This window comes from Typopeltis vanoorti, chromosome 13, assembly GCF_054136105.1.
Source record: "Typopeltis vanoorti isolate ZY-2024b chromosome 13, IOZ_Tvanoo_1.0, whole genome shotgun sequence".
Classification (NCBI taxonomy): Eukaryota; Metazoa; Arthropoda; class Arachnida; order Uropygi; family Thelyphonidae; genus Typopeltis; species Typopeltis vanoorti.
Window position 1 is genome coordinate 76,902,991 of NC_143561.1, and position 18,711 is coordinate 76,921,701.

At 36.2% G+C, this 18,711-nt stretch overlaps 1 protein-coding gene across 1 annotated transcript in view; it reads left to right on the top strand.

Moving 5' to 3' along the window:
• The window catches only part of Tap42 (immunoglobulin binding protein Tap42), a 113,906-nt gene that overhangs the window by 17,335 nt on the left and 77,860 nt on the right, over positions 1–18,711 (top strand). Inside the window, exon 3 of the mRNA XM_090402948.1 lies at positions 18,532–18,616. Within this exon, the coding sequence (XP_090259074.1) occupies positions 18,532–18,616 (85 nt within the window). The remainder of the gene's footprint in view (positions 1–18,531; positions 18,617–18,711) is intronic.

Here is an 18,711-nt window from a genome sequence, read left to right on the forward strand (position 1 = left end):
TACACAGCAGTATTCTCAGTTCTTGTTACCTTCCCTACTTGTTATAATATAATAAAAGTATATTAACATTTTTTTTGAAATTATTAAAAAAAGTATAGTGCCTGCTTTTAAGAGTGTTTCAAATTTATTGAAAAATTACCACTAAATCAAATTCTACTACAAATTTAAATTATTAAGTATATCTACCTTTACTGACTTTATGGGGTCCCATTCAACAGTTCCATCAGTATGTGGACTCCCTACAGGTATGGTCAGCCAGACTTATTTGCATCCTGCATTTCACTTCTGATGCTCTGCAGCAGATTTCTGTCTGGTAACAGCTTATTCTACTTTGTTTCATTTGTGGGTTAAAGTGGAATAAGTTTATCATAACTTTCCTTCATGCTGAAATCATCCCCATGCACCTGGATCAGTCTTGAATAAGTTGTGCCTTATGACATGGCACACTGTCGTACTAAAAAAAACCTGTTACCACTGGATAAACCAAGCAAGAAAGGATGTACCTGTTTAGGAACAATGTTTAAATAGTTGCAGTAGTGAGATATGGCAGCAGTGGAGCAATAGTTGCTATTGCTCCACTGCTGCCATATCTCACTAAGTGCATCAACATAGAACAACTGACACATCAGATTTATCAGACCAGGTAACATTTTCCACCTCTTAAGTATCTGATCAGCATTTCTATGTCTCACTGCTGCACCTGTAGCTACTTTTCTAGTGGATATTTTTTTTTGCATTGTGCATTCTAGTACGTTTCTGTGCAGATTTCTGTTGTATTGTTTGCCATTTGACCAGTTGTGACCTCTACATTTCTTGTGACCTTCTTATGGGAATTGAAAGTAACAGGTAACATTTTCCACCTCTTATGTAGCTGATCATCATTTCTATGCTCAACTGCATCTGTAGCTACTTTTCTAGCAGATATTTTTTTTGCATTGTGCATTCTAGTATGTTTCTGTGCAGATCTCTGTTGTATTTTTTGCCATTTGATCAGTTGTGACCTTCTCTACAGTTCTTGTGACCTTCTCATTGGAATCAAGAAGTTAAATTGAGCTTCACCAGAAATTATATGCTTCCCCTTTATCTTACTCAAATATAGCCAAAATATCTTCACAAAGCTGCTTTTATATAGAGGCTACTGACTTCACATCAGGTTGCAGTAGTATCCCATAATGTATACTTGTTTCTTAGGCATGGACAGTGTCATCTATTGCAAAAAGGATCATTCGAGACAGGCTTTGATCTTGAGGTCTCATCAGTGGGAGTTAGACTGATGGAAATACTGGCTAACTTAATGGCACTAGTCATATTTCCATACACAAGTAACAAAATGTTGTATCACCATATTATTACCATATTCTGGATTAGAGATAGCTGTACCAATTCTTTTTTTCCTGATTATATCATTTTGCTGTTTTGTATGTGGAAATATGATTTCTACCAATAAATTAATTGCCAGTCTTTCCATGGACTCTCACTGTTGAGATCTCACTAAACTGATCTGTGGAGTGTTCATTCCAATAATTCATAGTATTATTCATGTTTGAGAGCGGAATGTGCCGTGCCTTATAGAATACTAGAGAAACTTTATGAAAAGTCAATCGCCTCATTATATGCCAGCCTGGTTGGCCGAGTGGTTAGTGTATCTTCTCTCCAGCCAAAAGGCTGCAGGTTCGAATCACACCATATGCATGAATGTTTGTGGTTGTCTGTGAAAATACTAGTGTGATTGTGGATAGTAGATGCCGTTGGTATAGATGATGTGGTTTGCTGTAGTTGGCAGATTGAGTTGTGGAGATGAAAAGTTGTAGAGTAGCTGCCCTACCTTGGTGAGGCTTTGGACTCCTTGGAGGTGTCACATAATAATAATAATGAATGTCTTTGCGTTCGTGCTTGTTAATTGCAGTGACTCAGAATTCGATTTTGTCTCCATAGCGCAATTGGAAGAACGATGGTACGTTGCATCCTTCAGTTAGAAAAGGCCTAAGTTCGATTCTTATCACGACGGGAGGAATCTTTATATGGACTTTTTCAATTGAAAGTGAGCTAGCCAATCTCATACGGAGGTAACAGGGTTTTTTTCTCCCAGAAACTCGGGTTATTCATCCTGCATACAGACAAATCGGCCCTTCAGAACACACGCAATTTACAGAAAAAAAATACTAGCGGTGGTGGTTATGGGCAGTAGATGGCGTTGATGTAGGTGATTCGTAGTAGAGGTTCTGTGTAGTAGTGGAGACGGAGAGTTGTACAGTAGGTGTCCTCCTGTGATGAGTCTTCGGACTCCTTGGAGGTGTCACGAATAATAATAATAATAATATAAGCAGCCTAGTTGTGAAGTATTTCATGATTAAACTTTGGTTTGCTCATGCTTTAGTAAAAGAAAAACTAAAGCAAGAATACAATTTCTTGTCAAATATAATTCGCTTTCCTTTCCAGTAAAATCACTTTCATCACCATGCTGTCTGTTAAGCTCTGGAATAGGATATGGACAGTTATTTTTCACTGACAAACTAGGTATTTACCAAGATACTTTGTGCAGTCTGTTCTATTTGTAAATCCATACATTATACAAATCCACAATATGCATATAATTATATTAGATTTATAAAGACAAAACAGTATAAATGTGATGAATGAATCTTTGTTACATTTTCAAAATCTCTTCAAAGTGTGGGGACAAGATACAAAATTCATGGTAATAATGGAGATGGTAATCTGTATTTCAACTGAGCATTTTCACATTCACAAAGAAAGCAGCTCAAAGAAACTTGACAGCAGACATTTGAGAACAGTTTGGTTAGTAAAATTTTCTAATAGTTTTCATAACTGTAAAATCTCTTCTGTGTAATATATTTTAACTATAGTGACAAAAGTATTTTTATGTAAGATATTCTGATGTCACTGGCATCAGCTGGATATAATGGCTCAGTGGGTGCATCTGCCTGCAGGCCACCTTTTTTTTTTTTTTTTTTTTTTTTGTATCCTTGCTGTAGACATTATTGTGCATGATGAACACTCCAGCAGGGCAGCAATTTCCATGATACTTGAACCAGCATGCTGTTGCTAGTCATGTCATGCTGAAAGTCATTTAGGTTACATTGCTAGCCTTATGTTGAATTATATGTGTTCACACACACAACATCCACAAGTATCTGTGTACTTGTTTTGTATAACTTGGAATGGATGGACATGATGCTGCTGCTGTCTCTGACAAAGTAGTGGATTCTGTGGATAATTGAAGTGTAATATCTTCTGCCGTCTGTGGTTTTGTAAATGTATGTTTATTTTCTTATATATGTAATATCTTTATTCTTTATATCGTTATTCTATTCCTAATGCTCTTTTTCTCTCTTATCCTTTCTCATTTACTCTACTGCATACTACGATTATCCACCTTACATATTTACTAGTCGAATGCCTATGAATACTGGAAATTTATTTTTGTCAGACTGCGCCACCAATATATCATTTCATTGGCATAAGACTAAATAAAACTTCTAGTAGATTTCCCTCTCAATCACGAGCGAAGTTTCTTTTATCAATGTTTACTTTAACAGTCGTGGTTCGTAAGTAACTGAAATGCATTTTTATTGCCTTAAATTATTTCCTGCTCACAAGTCCAATTTATTTAAGAACAGTGCAGTTGTAAAATAAAAGATCAGGCAGCACTCTCTTTACAAATAATTAAAACACATTTATTTACAAATTATACATGAATTAAACAATAGGGAGATTGCTTTCTCTATCCATTTATAAAATCTTTAGCATAAATTATAACCTATTTACTTAAACACTAATTAACTTCTTTAACTCACAATCTTATTTACTCTCCTCTTATAAATTCAACTTATTAAACTTCTAGTTTACTTGCAAAGAGGTTAGCTAACTCTCTGTTAAGTTATCTTTACAATTTTTATATCAACTTCCAATATGCCAATCGATTCTCTTAACGACACTTCTTACTACTATTGAACAATTTCTTAAAAGTCTTTCTATAACTTACTATGAGAGGGAATATACAAAGGATTTGAACTTACAAAAAAAACTCTGCATCGCACATTCAGTCAAAAGTCTTTCACTGAGTCTTATGGCATTTATTTCATCTCAGATCTTGAGCTTCCTCAGGAATATCTGGCTTCAGTAATATCTCATTGGGAAAATAGTGGACTGCGACCAGGTAATTTACATCGCCTTTTCTCCTCTGCTTTGGCTTGCCAAAAATGCCTGGACGACTGCTGTCTCCAATAGCTCGAACTGCTGCCTCCAAGAAACTGAAACTGCCATCTCCAATAGCTAGAACTGCCACCTCCAAGAAACTGCTGCCAACTCTCAACTGTGATCCCTCTCTCTGGCGTCTGGAAAGCTAGCAGGCTTCTTTGATACTTTCCAGCTGCAGAAACTTCTCTAAACTTAGCAGCACTCTTGAAAACTAACTTTAAAGGTGTTAGCACAAAAAGCAACTCTTATATACAAACTAATAAACAACTTTTCCTGCGCTCTTAGATAACTATATACAGGGTGTTCGGGATAAATTTGACAGTTTCGTAAGGAAAAAGAAAATCTTCTTTGTATCTATTAAATTTAATGAATTGACAAAAAAACATTACAGGCAGAGTTAATTACAATACTATCAACAAGATTTACTCAAAATAACCACCATTAGCATCGATCACAGCTTCAATTCTGCTTCGGAACCTCGAACAAGCTGATGCTACAGTCTCCCTGGGAAGGGCCGCAAAAACTGTTTTAATTTTATCCATTAACTGGGCTTTTGTATTACTGGAAGTGCGATTGGTGTCTTTTTCAACTGCGCCCCATACAAAATAATCCATGGGGTTAAGGTCTGGGGAGTTTGGAGGCCAAACATTTGGACTGGTGAAGTCGTAGAAATTTTCAGACAACCATTTTTGACTTTTCCCAGAGGTGTGGCAAGGGGCCGAATCCTGCTGCCATACATACGGCCTACCATTGGCTACCCTTGTTATCCAGGGCTTGACTACAGTTAGCAACTCCACGAACAAAGCCCGAATTCCAATGCCAGGGTTCTTCAACACCTGTTCCTGCAGATTTGCGAGGAATTCTGCTGTACGAACGCAATCAGATCGTCTGCTAGGGATCTTTCTTCTTGCTACATCCTCGTAGTCACCATTGCAAGTCTCTAGTTCATGCCTGATTGTTTTTACTATATTCAGGGAGCATTGGGCAGCAGTCGTAATATCCTTATTTTGATGGCGGGCACGAATCATCATGATACAAGTTATTCTCTTCCATGATTCAGGTGGGTTCCAGCTATCCATCCTTTCTGACATCTTGTATATGAATGAAGAAGGGTCCAAACTTTTAAATGAAGAGAAGTGTGTGTTAATACATGTAACTTACGGAAAAATATAATTAATTATAAATATGTCAAATTTATCCCGAACACCCTGTACATATACAAAGGGTCCCTGGGAAAGCATTGCCTTTGTTTTTGACGTAAAAACAGTAAATACATTCAATTCCCACAGGGTTAACTACATTAATATTTTGCAAAATATACATAGAAACAAACAAGGTTATTTACAGTTCTCATGGGACTTGACCCTATGTAAAAAAAACTTTTAACAAAGGCTCTTCACGAAAAATTTTTAAGCCATGAAGAAATTTTCTTTAATCTGTCTCTGTATCATGTCTCATGCTTTTTCTGGGTCGGACAATACTCAGTTTTGTCATCTAAATTTGAGCAGGGAACGTCATCAGCCTGACCTGTGGGCTCTTCTTGGCACGACTGACGCTGTGACTTATGTTTGTTATTATCCCTCGGGCATCTAATTCCCTTCCGACCTCTTGCTCTCTTTCTATTTCTCCATTGCCTGGATGGTGAATTTCCTTACTGCTTTTCTCTATAATGTTTACTTCTACTACTTTTGATTACCCTCCCTTAATTCCTTTTTCTTTACGCTCTGATCATTAACTAATTTTACACTTGAGATGAGGTAAGTCTTAGATTGACTGTTACTTTCGGATGTTGAAGCTATTGAAGGATCAGTATGATTATTTTGAGACATTTCATTACCGCTTTCAGTCGGCCCAACATTTCTTTCATTCTACTTTCTCTCTTCACGAGATTTCTCGACTCTATTTTGAAATTTTCAGTTCCCTTTACCAGACTGTCTATTACCCATTAGGAATATTTCATTTCTAGAGAAGTCACATGAGAACTTGTACCTCTCTAGAAAGTTAGTCCCTAGGATAATCTGTGCTCTTGTGCGAGGTATCCTGGGAAGAACTAACAACTCTCTTGCCAAACACACAAATTAAATTCTGGCAAGTATATTTTTACCCTAACCTTCTTGGTTGCATAAAACACAGAAGATGAAAGTCCCGATAATCTGATTGGTCTCTTTAGCTTAGTAATGCCTCTCCATATCTTGGATTTTATTCCTTGAAAATAATCTTCAGATATGATAGAGACATGGCAACCAGTATCTAATAATATGTCACAATGCGATCCTTGTACCTTCCCCTCTATGATCATTTTAGACTTTCATGGGTGTTCTCGATTCCTGTTCTCTCCTCTCCATGGTTTGTTTGCAAAATTATAATGAGGGTGCCCAAAATTTGACTCATATCTCTTATTTCTGTTGGAGGGTTTTTATTTTTAAAGCAGTTGCTAGCTATGTACCCAATCTTATTGCAGCTAAAACATCTGGGAGGTTCTCTCGTATCTTTTATTCCATTAGTCCTCTCTGATTGAGGTATAGTTGATTCAGAGGTCCCTTCTATTACTGCCGCCATCTGCTTCAGTACAGCTTCAAGATAGTCCATAATGGGCTGTTGTAGCCGTTCAACCTCTTGTCTAATTAAGGTGTGTACTTCCTCCATATTAATAGACTCTGCAACCGTCAATCTGTTGTGGTCTATTTTATTCACTTCTGGCCTTATTTTCCTCTTTTCCTTCCTTCCTTCTGTTTATCTTTACTTTTTTTTTTCTTTAGAATTCCCTGGATTTTTCTCTTTTTTGACCTTGCTCTTTGTATCTGACACCTCTGTGATATTGTGTATTTGGTTGGCACTAGAATCAGGATGAAGATCACCTAGCCTTTCTTCCTTTTCCTTTATGGCTGGATAGCATTCTTCTAAAGTGTTTATTTTCCTTTTGTACACTATCTCTTTATATTCTTCTCTTACTCCTAACCTGAATTGATTGAAGACAGCCCACTCAAAGTGACTCTTTTCATCACTGGACATGCTCATGCTATTAGCTAAGGTGAGCAGTCTATTATAATAATCTGTGATGGATTCTTTTTTCTCTTGTTTACATTTTTGGCCCCTCCACAGATTTTGACCCACGCTTTTAACTTTGGAAAACTGAGATATTAGGGTATCCTTGAATTTATTGTATTCCAGTGTCTTTCAAGATGGGAGAGGAATACAAAAAATTCTTGCCACTTCCAATCAGTTTATTCCTAAGTATTATTAGAAGCTGAAAGTCCGACCAGTTGAAGAAAGACAGTACATCATCGTGGTCTTCTCCAGAGAATTGGGGGATGATGAGGTGAGGATTTACAATTCTAAAAAGTTATACATCCCCCCCCTTTGTGTTAGTGCTATTGGCTCCTGAATTACCGCTGTTCACATTCATGGTTCTTAAAAAATTTTCTTACACTAAATATATATACATTTTCTATTTATTTGCCTGTTCTATATTTACAAAACTGTTCCAATCCACTCTTTTTCTTATTTTAACTAACGACTGTAGATTTTATCCTGTCGTTACTTTGTAACGACATTGTAATATCTTCCGCTGTCTGTGGTTTTGTAAATGTTTGTTTATTTTCTTATGTATGTAATATCTTTATTCTATTCCTAATTCTTTTTAAATTTACTCTAATGCGCTTTTTCTTTCTTATCCTTTCTCATTTACTCTGCTGCGTACTATGATTATCCACCTTCCATATTTACTAGTTGAATGCCTATGAATACTGGAAATTTATTTTTGTCAGACTGCGCCACCAGTATATCATTTCATTGGCATAAGACTAAATAAAACTTCTGGTAGATTTCCCTCTTTCTGACGAGCGAAGTTGCTTTTATCAATGTTGACTTTAACAGTCATGGTTCGTAAGTAACTGAACTGCGTTTTTATTGCTTTAAATTATTTCCCGCTCACAAGTTTATTTAAGTTTATTTAAGAACAAAGCAGTTGTAAAATAAAAGATCGGGCAGCACTCTTTACAAATAATTAAAACACATTTATTTACAAATTATACATAAATTAAACAATAGGGAGATTGCTTTCCCTATCCATTTATAAAATCTTTAGCATAAATTATAACCTATTTACTTAAACACTAATTAACTTCTTTAACTCACAATCTTATTTACTCTCCTCTTATAAATTCAACTTATTAAACTTCTAATAGTTTACTTGCAAAGAGGTTAGCTAACTCTCTGTTAAGTTATCTTTACAATTTTTATATCAACTTCCAATATGCCAATCGATTCTCTTAATGACACTTCTTACTACTATTGAACAATTTCTTAAAAGTCTTTCTATAACCTACTATGAGAGGGAATATACAAAGGATTTGAATTTACAAAAAAACTGCATCGCACATTCAGTCAAAAGTCTTTTACTGAGTCTTACGGCATTTCTTTCATCTTAGATCTTGAGCTTCCTCAGGAATATCTGGCTTCAGTAATATCTCATTGGGAAAATAGTGGGCTGCAACTGGCAAAAGGTTGTTCTCCCACGGCAAAAAAGAAAAACTTCCGAGCGAAGCTGCCTCGGGTAATTAACATCACCTTTTCTCCTCTGCTTTGGCTCGCTGAAAATGCCTGGACGACTGCCGCGTCCAAGAAACTGAAACTGCTGTCTCCAATAGCTCAAATTGCTGCCTCCAAGAAACTGAAACTGCCGCCAACTCTCAACCGTGATCCCTCTCTCTGGCATTTGGAAGCCCTCTCTCTTGCCTGGAAGCTCTTCCCTTCTGGCAACTGGAACTGGGAAGTCCCCCTTATGCTTGGCTCAATCCTTTATATTTTGCGATCTTGCTATAAGGGTAGTAGACCCCAAAGAATTCGGCATGACTCTTTTATCTTCTTTTAAGTTTAACCTGCTCTTTGTTCTCCTCCGAAACTTGTCTCTAAAACTAGCAGACCTCTTTGATACTTTCGGGCCACGGAAACTTCTCTAAACCTAGCAGTACTCTTGAAAACTAATTTTAAAGGTGTTACGCTGAAAGCAACTCTTATATACAAAACTAGTAAACAACTTTTCCTGCGCTCTTACACATAACTATATACATATACAAAGCTCTCCTGGGAAAGCATTGCCTTTGTTTTTGATGTTAAACCAGTAAATACATTCACTTTCCACAAGGTTAACTACATTAATATTTTGCAAAATATACATAGAAACAAACAAGATTATGTACAGTTCTCATTGGACTTGACCCATGCAAAAAATCAATGTAATGTGCTTTAGAGTTTTTTAAGCTACATCGAGTTTTTGCAGAGGTGTACCTAATAAGTGTACCAATATTATATATTGACTGATAATATACAAAAATATTTTAACCAGTCAGCAGTAAATGTTTCATATAGTATATAATTGAAAAGTGTTTTTGAAATGCAATAAATAAAGTTCCTTCGTAGCGCAATTGGAAGAACAATGGTATGTTGCACCCTTCGATTAGAAAAAGCCTAAGTTCGATTCTCGTGGTGATGGGAGGAATCTTTATATGTACTTTTTCAATTGAAGGTGAATTAGACAATCTCATGTGGAGGTAGCAAGGTTTTTTCCTCCAAGGAAACCCGCATACAGATAAATTGGCCCTTCAGAACACACGCAATTACAGACAAAAAATACTAGCTGTGGTTGTGGGAAGTAGATAGCATTGATGTAGGTGATTGGTAGTAGAGGTTCGGTGTAGTGGTGGAGACGAGAGCTGTACAGTAGGTGTCCTCTGCGATGAGTCTTAAGACTTGGAGGTGTCATGAATAATAATAACAACAACAACAACTGGCTTCCAACACTGTGAACTCAACAGATGATAAACATTTTTGATAATTTTACTTAGTTATGCAGCTGATCACTAGAGATGTAATAATCATTGCACTTGCCTTTCTTTAATGCTTACAGCTGTTTTAAAGCTTTGATAATATTTATTTAATAATTACACCTGTTTGCTATTTTATACAACACTTTTTTTTTTTTTTTTGAGGAAGATCATCTTAATATTTAAAACATTATAATTATTATAATTGACTTTCAGCAGTCAAGCTTTGCACTAGTGCACACAGATAGCTGAAATGATATTTTTGACAAGGGAGGGCATGTACTCTACAACTCTGTCTCCAACGCTCATTCCACCAACTACAACTAACTGCAACTACACCAACACCATCCACCACCACTAGTATTTCCACAGACAATCACAAACATCCATACCCATGGCGGAATTCGAACCTTCATCCTTTTCGCTGGAGAGTGGATACACTAACCACTCAGCCAACCAGGCTATCATTCTGTTTCTAATTCTTTTTTAAAATTTTATTTTCAAATTGTAAAGAGATGCCTACTCAACTTTTACATACGTTAGATATTGAGATTCAAAGATTTGTTCATAGCAGTAGTAAAGTATAAGGGAATGTTCCAAAATTAATGCCTCCATTGTGATTGCTCCCCACCCAAACAGATGTCAGTGAATTAAAAAAACAAAAGATAGTTTAAGTCTCTACTTTATTTTCATACACTGTTTCTCAACATAATCTTTCTGACTTTCAGTTCATTTTCTCCACTCCATGCATAACAAGTGGAAATTAAACTCTTCAGATTATTTTCAGAACCATTTTCTCATCTCTGCTTAGACCTGTTTGTCATTTTCAAAATGGAAGATTTGATGTGTCTTCTATTTAGGAAATAACCAGAAGTCAGATAGAGCCAAGTCTGCAGGAAGAATTTTTGTAACTTATCTTGTATTTGATCTCTTTGATAGCCATTAAAGCAAACAAAATAGAGAGGATGTTTCACAACTTCAAATCTAATCACTTTGGTGTCTGTAGAAGTGATAATGAATGATGCAATTTGGAAAGAATGAGTTCAAATATCTAGGATGTGAAGAACCTTTCTAATATTTTTCAGTTGAAGATGAGTTAACTAGTCTCATATGAAAATGGTAGGGTTTTTCATCCTGTAAAACAAAAAATTGGCTTACGAATACATGCAATTGACAGACACTGCAGGTAGGATGAACACCATATCAGTGCATTTATTAGGTTTATGTGAAGCTGAGTTACCTTCGCTGTGACAGGACACTGAGCTGAACACATTAAGAGGAGAAAAGGTGAAGTGAGTAGTTTACCAAATTCAAATCAGAATAATAAGGGGGGAAAGCTCATATACAAATATGTGCATGTAAGCATGTGGGTAAGAAGACTGAAGCAAGAAATGAGGTGAAGTCATCATAAAGTAAATCATTAATATTGTGAGGTGTTCTTCTCTTTCATTTTCTTAAAAAAAAACACAAGTCATATTGTTTATGCATCTCATTCAAAAAGATGTTCTAGTGGTGTTAAAGAACTGTGATAATACCATAACCATAAGGTACAAGTGGCTTTAAAAGCATATATACTTTGACTGGTCTAGTTGGTGGAATGGATTAAAAAACAATAAAGCCAATAAAAACAATAAATCTTGCCATAAGCAATGTTTGTGATTGTCTTTAGATGAGAGATAAATAATTTCATTACCTGGTGTGAGACTGCTGTTTTGCTTATTGGAGGCCTGAAGGAAATTGAAAAAGTTTCATCTTTGGTATCTGAGTATGGTTTCTGAATTATGTAAGAAATAAATAAAATGAAATAAAGAATTTTTAATTTAAAAAATAATAAAAAAATTCCTTATTGCATCCATGGTGCTAATATACTATAAGTTTTACAACTTTTGTGGGTAAGAAAAAATTGCCCTTTCCTTATATTTTTCTAAAACAGTTAATTTAAAATATTATTAATATTTACAAACTTTATGTGATGGCATGCGATTTTCATTGCTTGATCAAATTCCACTGTAGGCATGGATGTTTGTAAAAGCCTGCTCTGGGCCAGATTGTATTTTTTTTTTTTTTTAATTTTTTTAAATTTTTTTTTTATTTAAATGCCCAAATAAACAAGTATAAAATTTTTGTAGCTCCACAAGAAGTCTGAAGGCTTGTCAGAATGTCCAATTTCAGATGACTGGAGTGGAGCTCTCATGATTCCCATCTTTAAAAAATTGCAATAAAAACAAACATGAGAATTACAATAGAATTTCTCCTGAGTGTTCCTGGTAAGATTTATACAGTTGTACTTGCAAAGAGGCTAAGAAAACTTTTGGAATAGAAACTTGGAGAAGAACAAATTAGGTTCAAGCTAAATAATGGTTGTCAAGATCAGATTTCACTTTATAATGAATAGCTGTAGTTTTGTAGATCTGGAAAAATAAGGTGCTCAGAAAAAACTTTTCAGAACCATAGAATTATGATGGCTAATGGAACATTATACAAAGCAGTACCAACAGACTGTGGCCAAGTGATCAATAAATCCAGCTACAACCTTAACGCAGGGGAACTCTCACTTTGGGGGAAAGGCCCGAACTATGCCATTGCACCAAGGTCAGTTAACAAATTAGATTTCATTTATCACATTGAAAGATGTCTAAAATCTCTCCCTCAATAATATTGCCAACAAAATATGAATGGATACATCATACATATTAAACTCTAATAAACAACTATGTTGGAATCTAACCAGAGCAGAAAAATTTTTTAAATCTTTAAAAAATAACGAGACATTGTGATTACAAAAGTGGATAAAGGCAGTGCTACTGTTGTCCTTGATTGGACAACATACCTGGAAAAAAATGAACCAGTTGGTATCCAACCACAACATGTACCAAATGGTGAACTACAACCCTCCAAACTGCATCAAAAAGAAAACATCAGAATTAATCAAATCAGTTATCATATGGCCAGAGGAAACAACCAAACAACTAATACCACATTATGCCTGTGCTCCCAGAATTTATGGCCTGCCAAAAATACACAAAACACACACCATGACCAAGTTGAAGGAATCGACAGCCCTAATTATCACTTAGCCAAGAAACTAATGGCCACAATCAAGGAATTGGTAGGTCATTTCCCCCTCCTACCTAAAAAATACACAGCACTTCATAAACAAAATTAGAAACATCACACTCAACAATGAAGATTTATTAGTCAGCTTTGACATAACTGCCCTTTTCATTAATGTCCCAATCAGTGATCCTATTCTTCTCTTCCAGAACATATTTCTGCCTGATATCACTGCCCTCTTTGTCCACGTACTCCATTCCAGGTATTTCGCATTGCAAAATGATTTTTACCTACAAAAAGAAGGGATGGCCATGGACTCCCCCCCCCCCCCCCCCAATAGCTAACTTTTACTTGGAAGATTTTGAGCAATGAGCTCTAGATTCAGCCAGCCTCAAGCCCCAAGTCTGGCTCAGATATGTTGATGATATTTTTGCCATTTGGCTCCCACAGCTGTGAAACATTAAATACGTTCCTAAGCTACCTGAACAAACAACACAAACATATCCAATTCACCATCGAGATCGAAAACAACAACTCTCTTCCTTTTCTACACATGCTTGTCACACGTTTTCTCTCAGGCTGCTTCTCCTTCACAGTCGACCACCAACCTACACACACACAGGCCAATACATACATAAAAATTCATACCACCATCCATCACAAAAACTCGGAATCATCAACACACTTAAACACAGAGCCCTAACAGTTTGCTCCAATGAACAAGCTCTGAACCAAGAATGTGAAATTATTAACCAACATTTGTAAAAATGGGCTACAATAAAAAAAACAGTTCACAAGATCATAAAAATGCCATTAAAAGTAAAAGAGATTACAAGAATGCTATAACCATACCTTACAATAGGGGCATTTTGAAAAAAATTAGAACAGTACTTAAATACAATATTAAGACAACCTTCAAACCCCCAGCAAAATTAAGAAATTTACTTAGCTCTTCCAAAGATCTTCTTCCATACCTTGTCCACCCTGGGGTTTACAAAATTCAGCATACCTGTAACCTACCTTACATGGGGGAAACAGGATGCACCATCCCAATTAGAAAAGATGAATACAAACACCACATTAAATACCTCCACTATGATAAAACAGGCCTATCAGACTACGCACTCCAAACATGTCACAGAATTGACTTTAAAGGCACCAAGACCCTGCATTGCACCTCTTGGTTTGAAAGAAAATTCAAAGAAACTTGTGAAATGCTTAAACATCATCCAGATTTGAACAAAAATGGTTTAATTATTCCAAGAATATGGAGGATCCATCTTCAACCTGTATAGCATCCAGAACAACCCTAAGCAGAAGAAAATCTTAATACAATAAGACTTTAGAAATTGTTTAACATAGTTCTGTTTTTTTTTTTTTTGTCACCAGAGGTCAGACTAGGGTAAATGATTAGCAAACATTTAGATTCATCTTATGTTTGCATAGAGCAGTGTCATGTAGCTTGTATCCTGTACATATGTATGTTTTCCTAATGATTATGACCTCAAGAAAGGTTACTTTCTTAATGTTAAGTAAAGTAATTATTCTAACACGTGTGTTGTTTCTCCATAAATTCTTCACTATGAAGACAGCAGAATAAGCAAAACTGATATGTTTGGGAGCTACTTGAATAAATTGATATGGAATAAGAGAGAAATTTCCCTAAACACTAAACTAGCAATATATAAAAGTATTCAAACCAATTTTAAGTTATAGATCTGAGATTTGGGTTAGAAATAAAGTACAGTCATACCCCGACTTACACGAATCCGGAGTTATGCAGTTTCTTATATGTACGTATTCCTGTCCCGCTTAGTGCCTCACCACTAGTCGTATCTTTCTGGCGCTGGCCACATTCGCCAGGTCGCACATGTTGTGAACAAGCACTGAAGTGTTTCATGTGGTCTCCATTCATTTACAATTTTTATAGTTACAAACCTTGCGATTGTTTAATGTTATGTTCTTGATAAAAATTTTACATATAAAAAATAATGTCGTCCAAAAGAAGCAGAAAAACATTGACTTTTGAAACAAAACTCAACATTATTAAGGATTTTGAAGGCGGAATGAAAATTTGTGAGCTTGAAGTTCAATCTACAGGAATCCACAGTAAGAACGATCATAAAAGAAAGGTTTACAGATTTTGGAGGACATAGATTCTAACGAGGAAACGAATTGTAGCCACAAAGCAAGGAATAAAAAAATCATTAGCTTGCTATGAAGAAATGTTGCAGGACAAGAAAAAGACATTATGCTGTCAGATCATAAAAGAAAGGTTTACAGATTTTGGAGGACATAGATTCTAATGAGGAATGAATTGTAGCCACAAGGCAAGGAATAAAAAAATCATTAGCTTGCTATGAAGAAATTTTGCGGGAAAGGAAAAAGACATTATGCCATCAGACGAATCTATTAGATTTTATGAAACCATCGACATCAAAATAACTTTCTTTTTTTATTAAGGAAATTGATGATCATGCTTGCTATATTTTTATTGTTCTCTTAAAATCAGAATCATTGAATTGCACAGTTTTTGAATAAATTAGGAAAACTATTTTCCTAAGAAATTTGCATAATTAATGCCACAATGCCAGTTAGACCAGTTATGAAATTTAAAAATTCACAGTTAAAATAAAATTAATTAAAAAAAATATATATATATATATAGAGAGAGAGAGATAGAAATGAAATTAGCTTCAATGCCTGCTGTGTTATTAACTTGAAAGTTGATTTTGAAACCTTCCAGTTCAAAATCCAGAGTTTAAGGCAAAAATAAGATGCACAAGGTTTGTTTTTGCAGAGGTAAAATGGAGTGGTTGAGGTGTTGGATATAAGGAATAAGTCAGCAAAGGAGTTGGTTGTGGGGATAAATGACTTGATTTGGAACAAGGAGAATGTAAGATATATCAGGAAGTTGTTGAGAAGGATAAAAAATAATAGTGTGATAGGAAAGGTAGTCAGTGTGTTCCCCAGGCATGACGGTGTTGAGATGAGGCAGAGTGCAAGAATTATTATTATTACGGGCAACTCCAAGGAGTTCTTAGACTCATCGAGGGAGGCCCTAAACATCATGTCAAGAACTATTCAGCATTCGCAGAGTATCTATCATACTTTCCTTTGAACTCATTCACAGTCATTTTGTATAGTATGAGATAGAGGTGAATAGAATGAAATACTTTGTTGGACCTGGTAATGTGGAGGGTAGTGACCAGGAAATATATAAACAATTGAGATAAGTAAATGGGAAAAGGGTGATCGTTATGGGTGATTTTCAATTACCACAATATAGTTCGCTCGGTTAGCCTAGTGACTATGCGCTTCACAACCATATACCTGTGGAAGGAGTGTCCTAGGTTCGATTCCCGTCGACAACATGAGGAGCTTAAGGGTCTTCGTCAGCCACAGCCAAGTTAGCCGGTCTTGGGCATGGACAGCAGGGTTTTCCCCCCCAGTTTATCTGGAGTCCATCCCGCAAGCAGGCAAACCGGCCCCGTGAACACACACACGGATATAGTCAAGAATACTTAAGACAATCCCTCCAGCCATAGGTCTGAATTGTCAGCTGTGCCGGTCCCGAGCCCGGATAAAAATAGGGGGGGGGGGACTGAGGTGGTGCTGTACCTCCCTGTAAAAGGGGCTCGTGGCCATTGAATCACCATACGAAATGAATAAATTAACCACAATATAGATCGGGATGACAAGATAGCAACCGGAAGTAAAGAAAATAACTTTCTTGAGTTTTTTGAGGTTCAACTACCTCAGGCAGTTGTAAAAGATGAGATTGAAAATTAGACTAGTACATTAGATTGGAGATTGTCTGTCTGATAGGTATCAACAAGTTGTATATGGGAGAGTAATATTCCAGAAGAGGAAAGTCACTAGTGATGTGCCTCAGGGGTCTATTTTAGGACCATTGTTCTGGTGGCAGATGTTCTGACCTTATAAAAAGACTTGAATAGGCTGAGTGAATGGAAACGAGAGTGGGGATGTCAGTTTGATGTTTTGAAATGTAAGGTTTTAAAATTTGGAAAATGTCCGTGCAGTTAGCCTAGTGGCTCTGCACTTCGCAACCATATGCCTGGAGAAGGAGTGTCATAGGTTGGCTACCTGAGGAGCTTAAGGATCTTCCTCAGCCATAGCCAAGTTAGCCAGTCTTGGGTGTGGACAGCGGGTTTTTTCCACCGGTTTATCTGGGCCTGCAAGCAGGCAAACCGGCCCTGTGAACACACATGGATTACAGTCAGGAATACTGACCCAGCCATAGGCCTGATTCGTCAGCTATGCCATACCGAGCCCGGATAAAATTTGGGGGAGGGGGGGGATTCAGATGGTGCCATATCTTCCTGTAAAAGGAATTCATGACTGCATCATCATACGAAACTAACTATTTGGAAAACAAAGATTGGATGTAGAATTTACTCTTGGTTAGGATTTATTGTTGCAGGTGAAGGAAGTACGATATCTTGGGATGATGGTGGATAATGATCTAAAATTTAGAGGACATATTGCCAAATTTGTGAGGACGACACAACAAATTCTGGCAATGATGAGGAAATGACTGACTTATAGAAGTAAGAAGATTCTGGTTCCATTGTATAAAGCTGTGATTAGGCCACATAAACTGCTATGCACAGATTTGGTCACCTAGTGTTCAAAAGGATGAAGAGATGTTGGATAGGGTCCAGGGGTGATTGACCAAAATAGTTTCTAATCTCTGGAATGTTGAATATGCAGAAAGGTGAGATATGATGCAATTGGCAGAATCTAGTGGATGAGGGGTGATGAGGAAGAGGTTTTTCATAAAATGGTGGGAGATTGGGGAAGAACCAAGAGGTCATCCCTGGAAGCTGTATAAGGAAGGTGTGAGCAGGGGATTGAGAAGTAGGTTTTTTGCATAGAGTGTTGTGAATGATTGAATTGCATTGCCTGATTGTGAGGTGTCTGCAGAGAATTTTGAATATGTTTAAGGCAAGTTATATGAATTTTTGAATGTGATGTGTTTCACTTATCAAACTCCTGTAAGAATTCTTCAGGATTAAATATGTTATTTGTGCTTGCATATACACTGACATTAAATTTTGCAGTATATTTTACCTCTCTTCCTCCACCCTCCCTTTCAGAGAAAGGAAAGTGATAATTTCTGGTTTTAATAATTAAAGATGATACTTGATTTGATTGCACTGCAGTCATATCCTATAGTACATGTAAAGTAAAATGTATTTGTGTGCATACTAAATTTTATGCACCTCACATTCTGTAATGTATTACAAAAATGGTAGTTTTGGATCTGTAATATTATTTTCATTGTAAGTTCACTCTTCCCCCTTTTCAGAAATATATCTTGCATTGTCACAGAATGCAAAACAGCATGTTATTTTCATGTAAATAGTTTAAGCTTTAATATTAAATTATCATTTTTATCTTCCTATAGATACTTCCTTTTGCCAGCTTTACTAGGTAGCCTCACTCTGAAGTTAATGAGTCAGGAGAGACTAGAAGTCATAAAGATGGCAGAGGTACAAAAATTACTTATAGACAGTTTTGAAATCTTGTGGCTATACTCATATTGGACTTTAATCTTACAGTAAAAGTCCAATATGAGTATAATTTA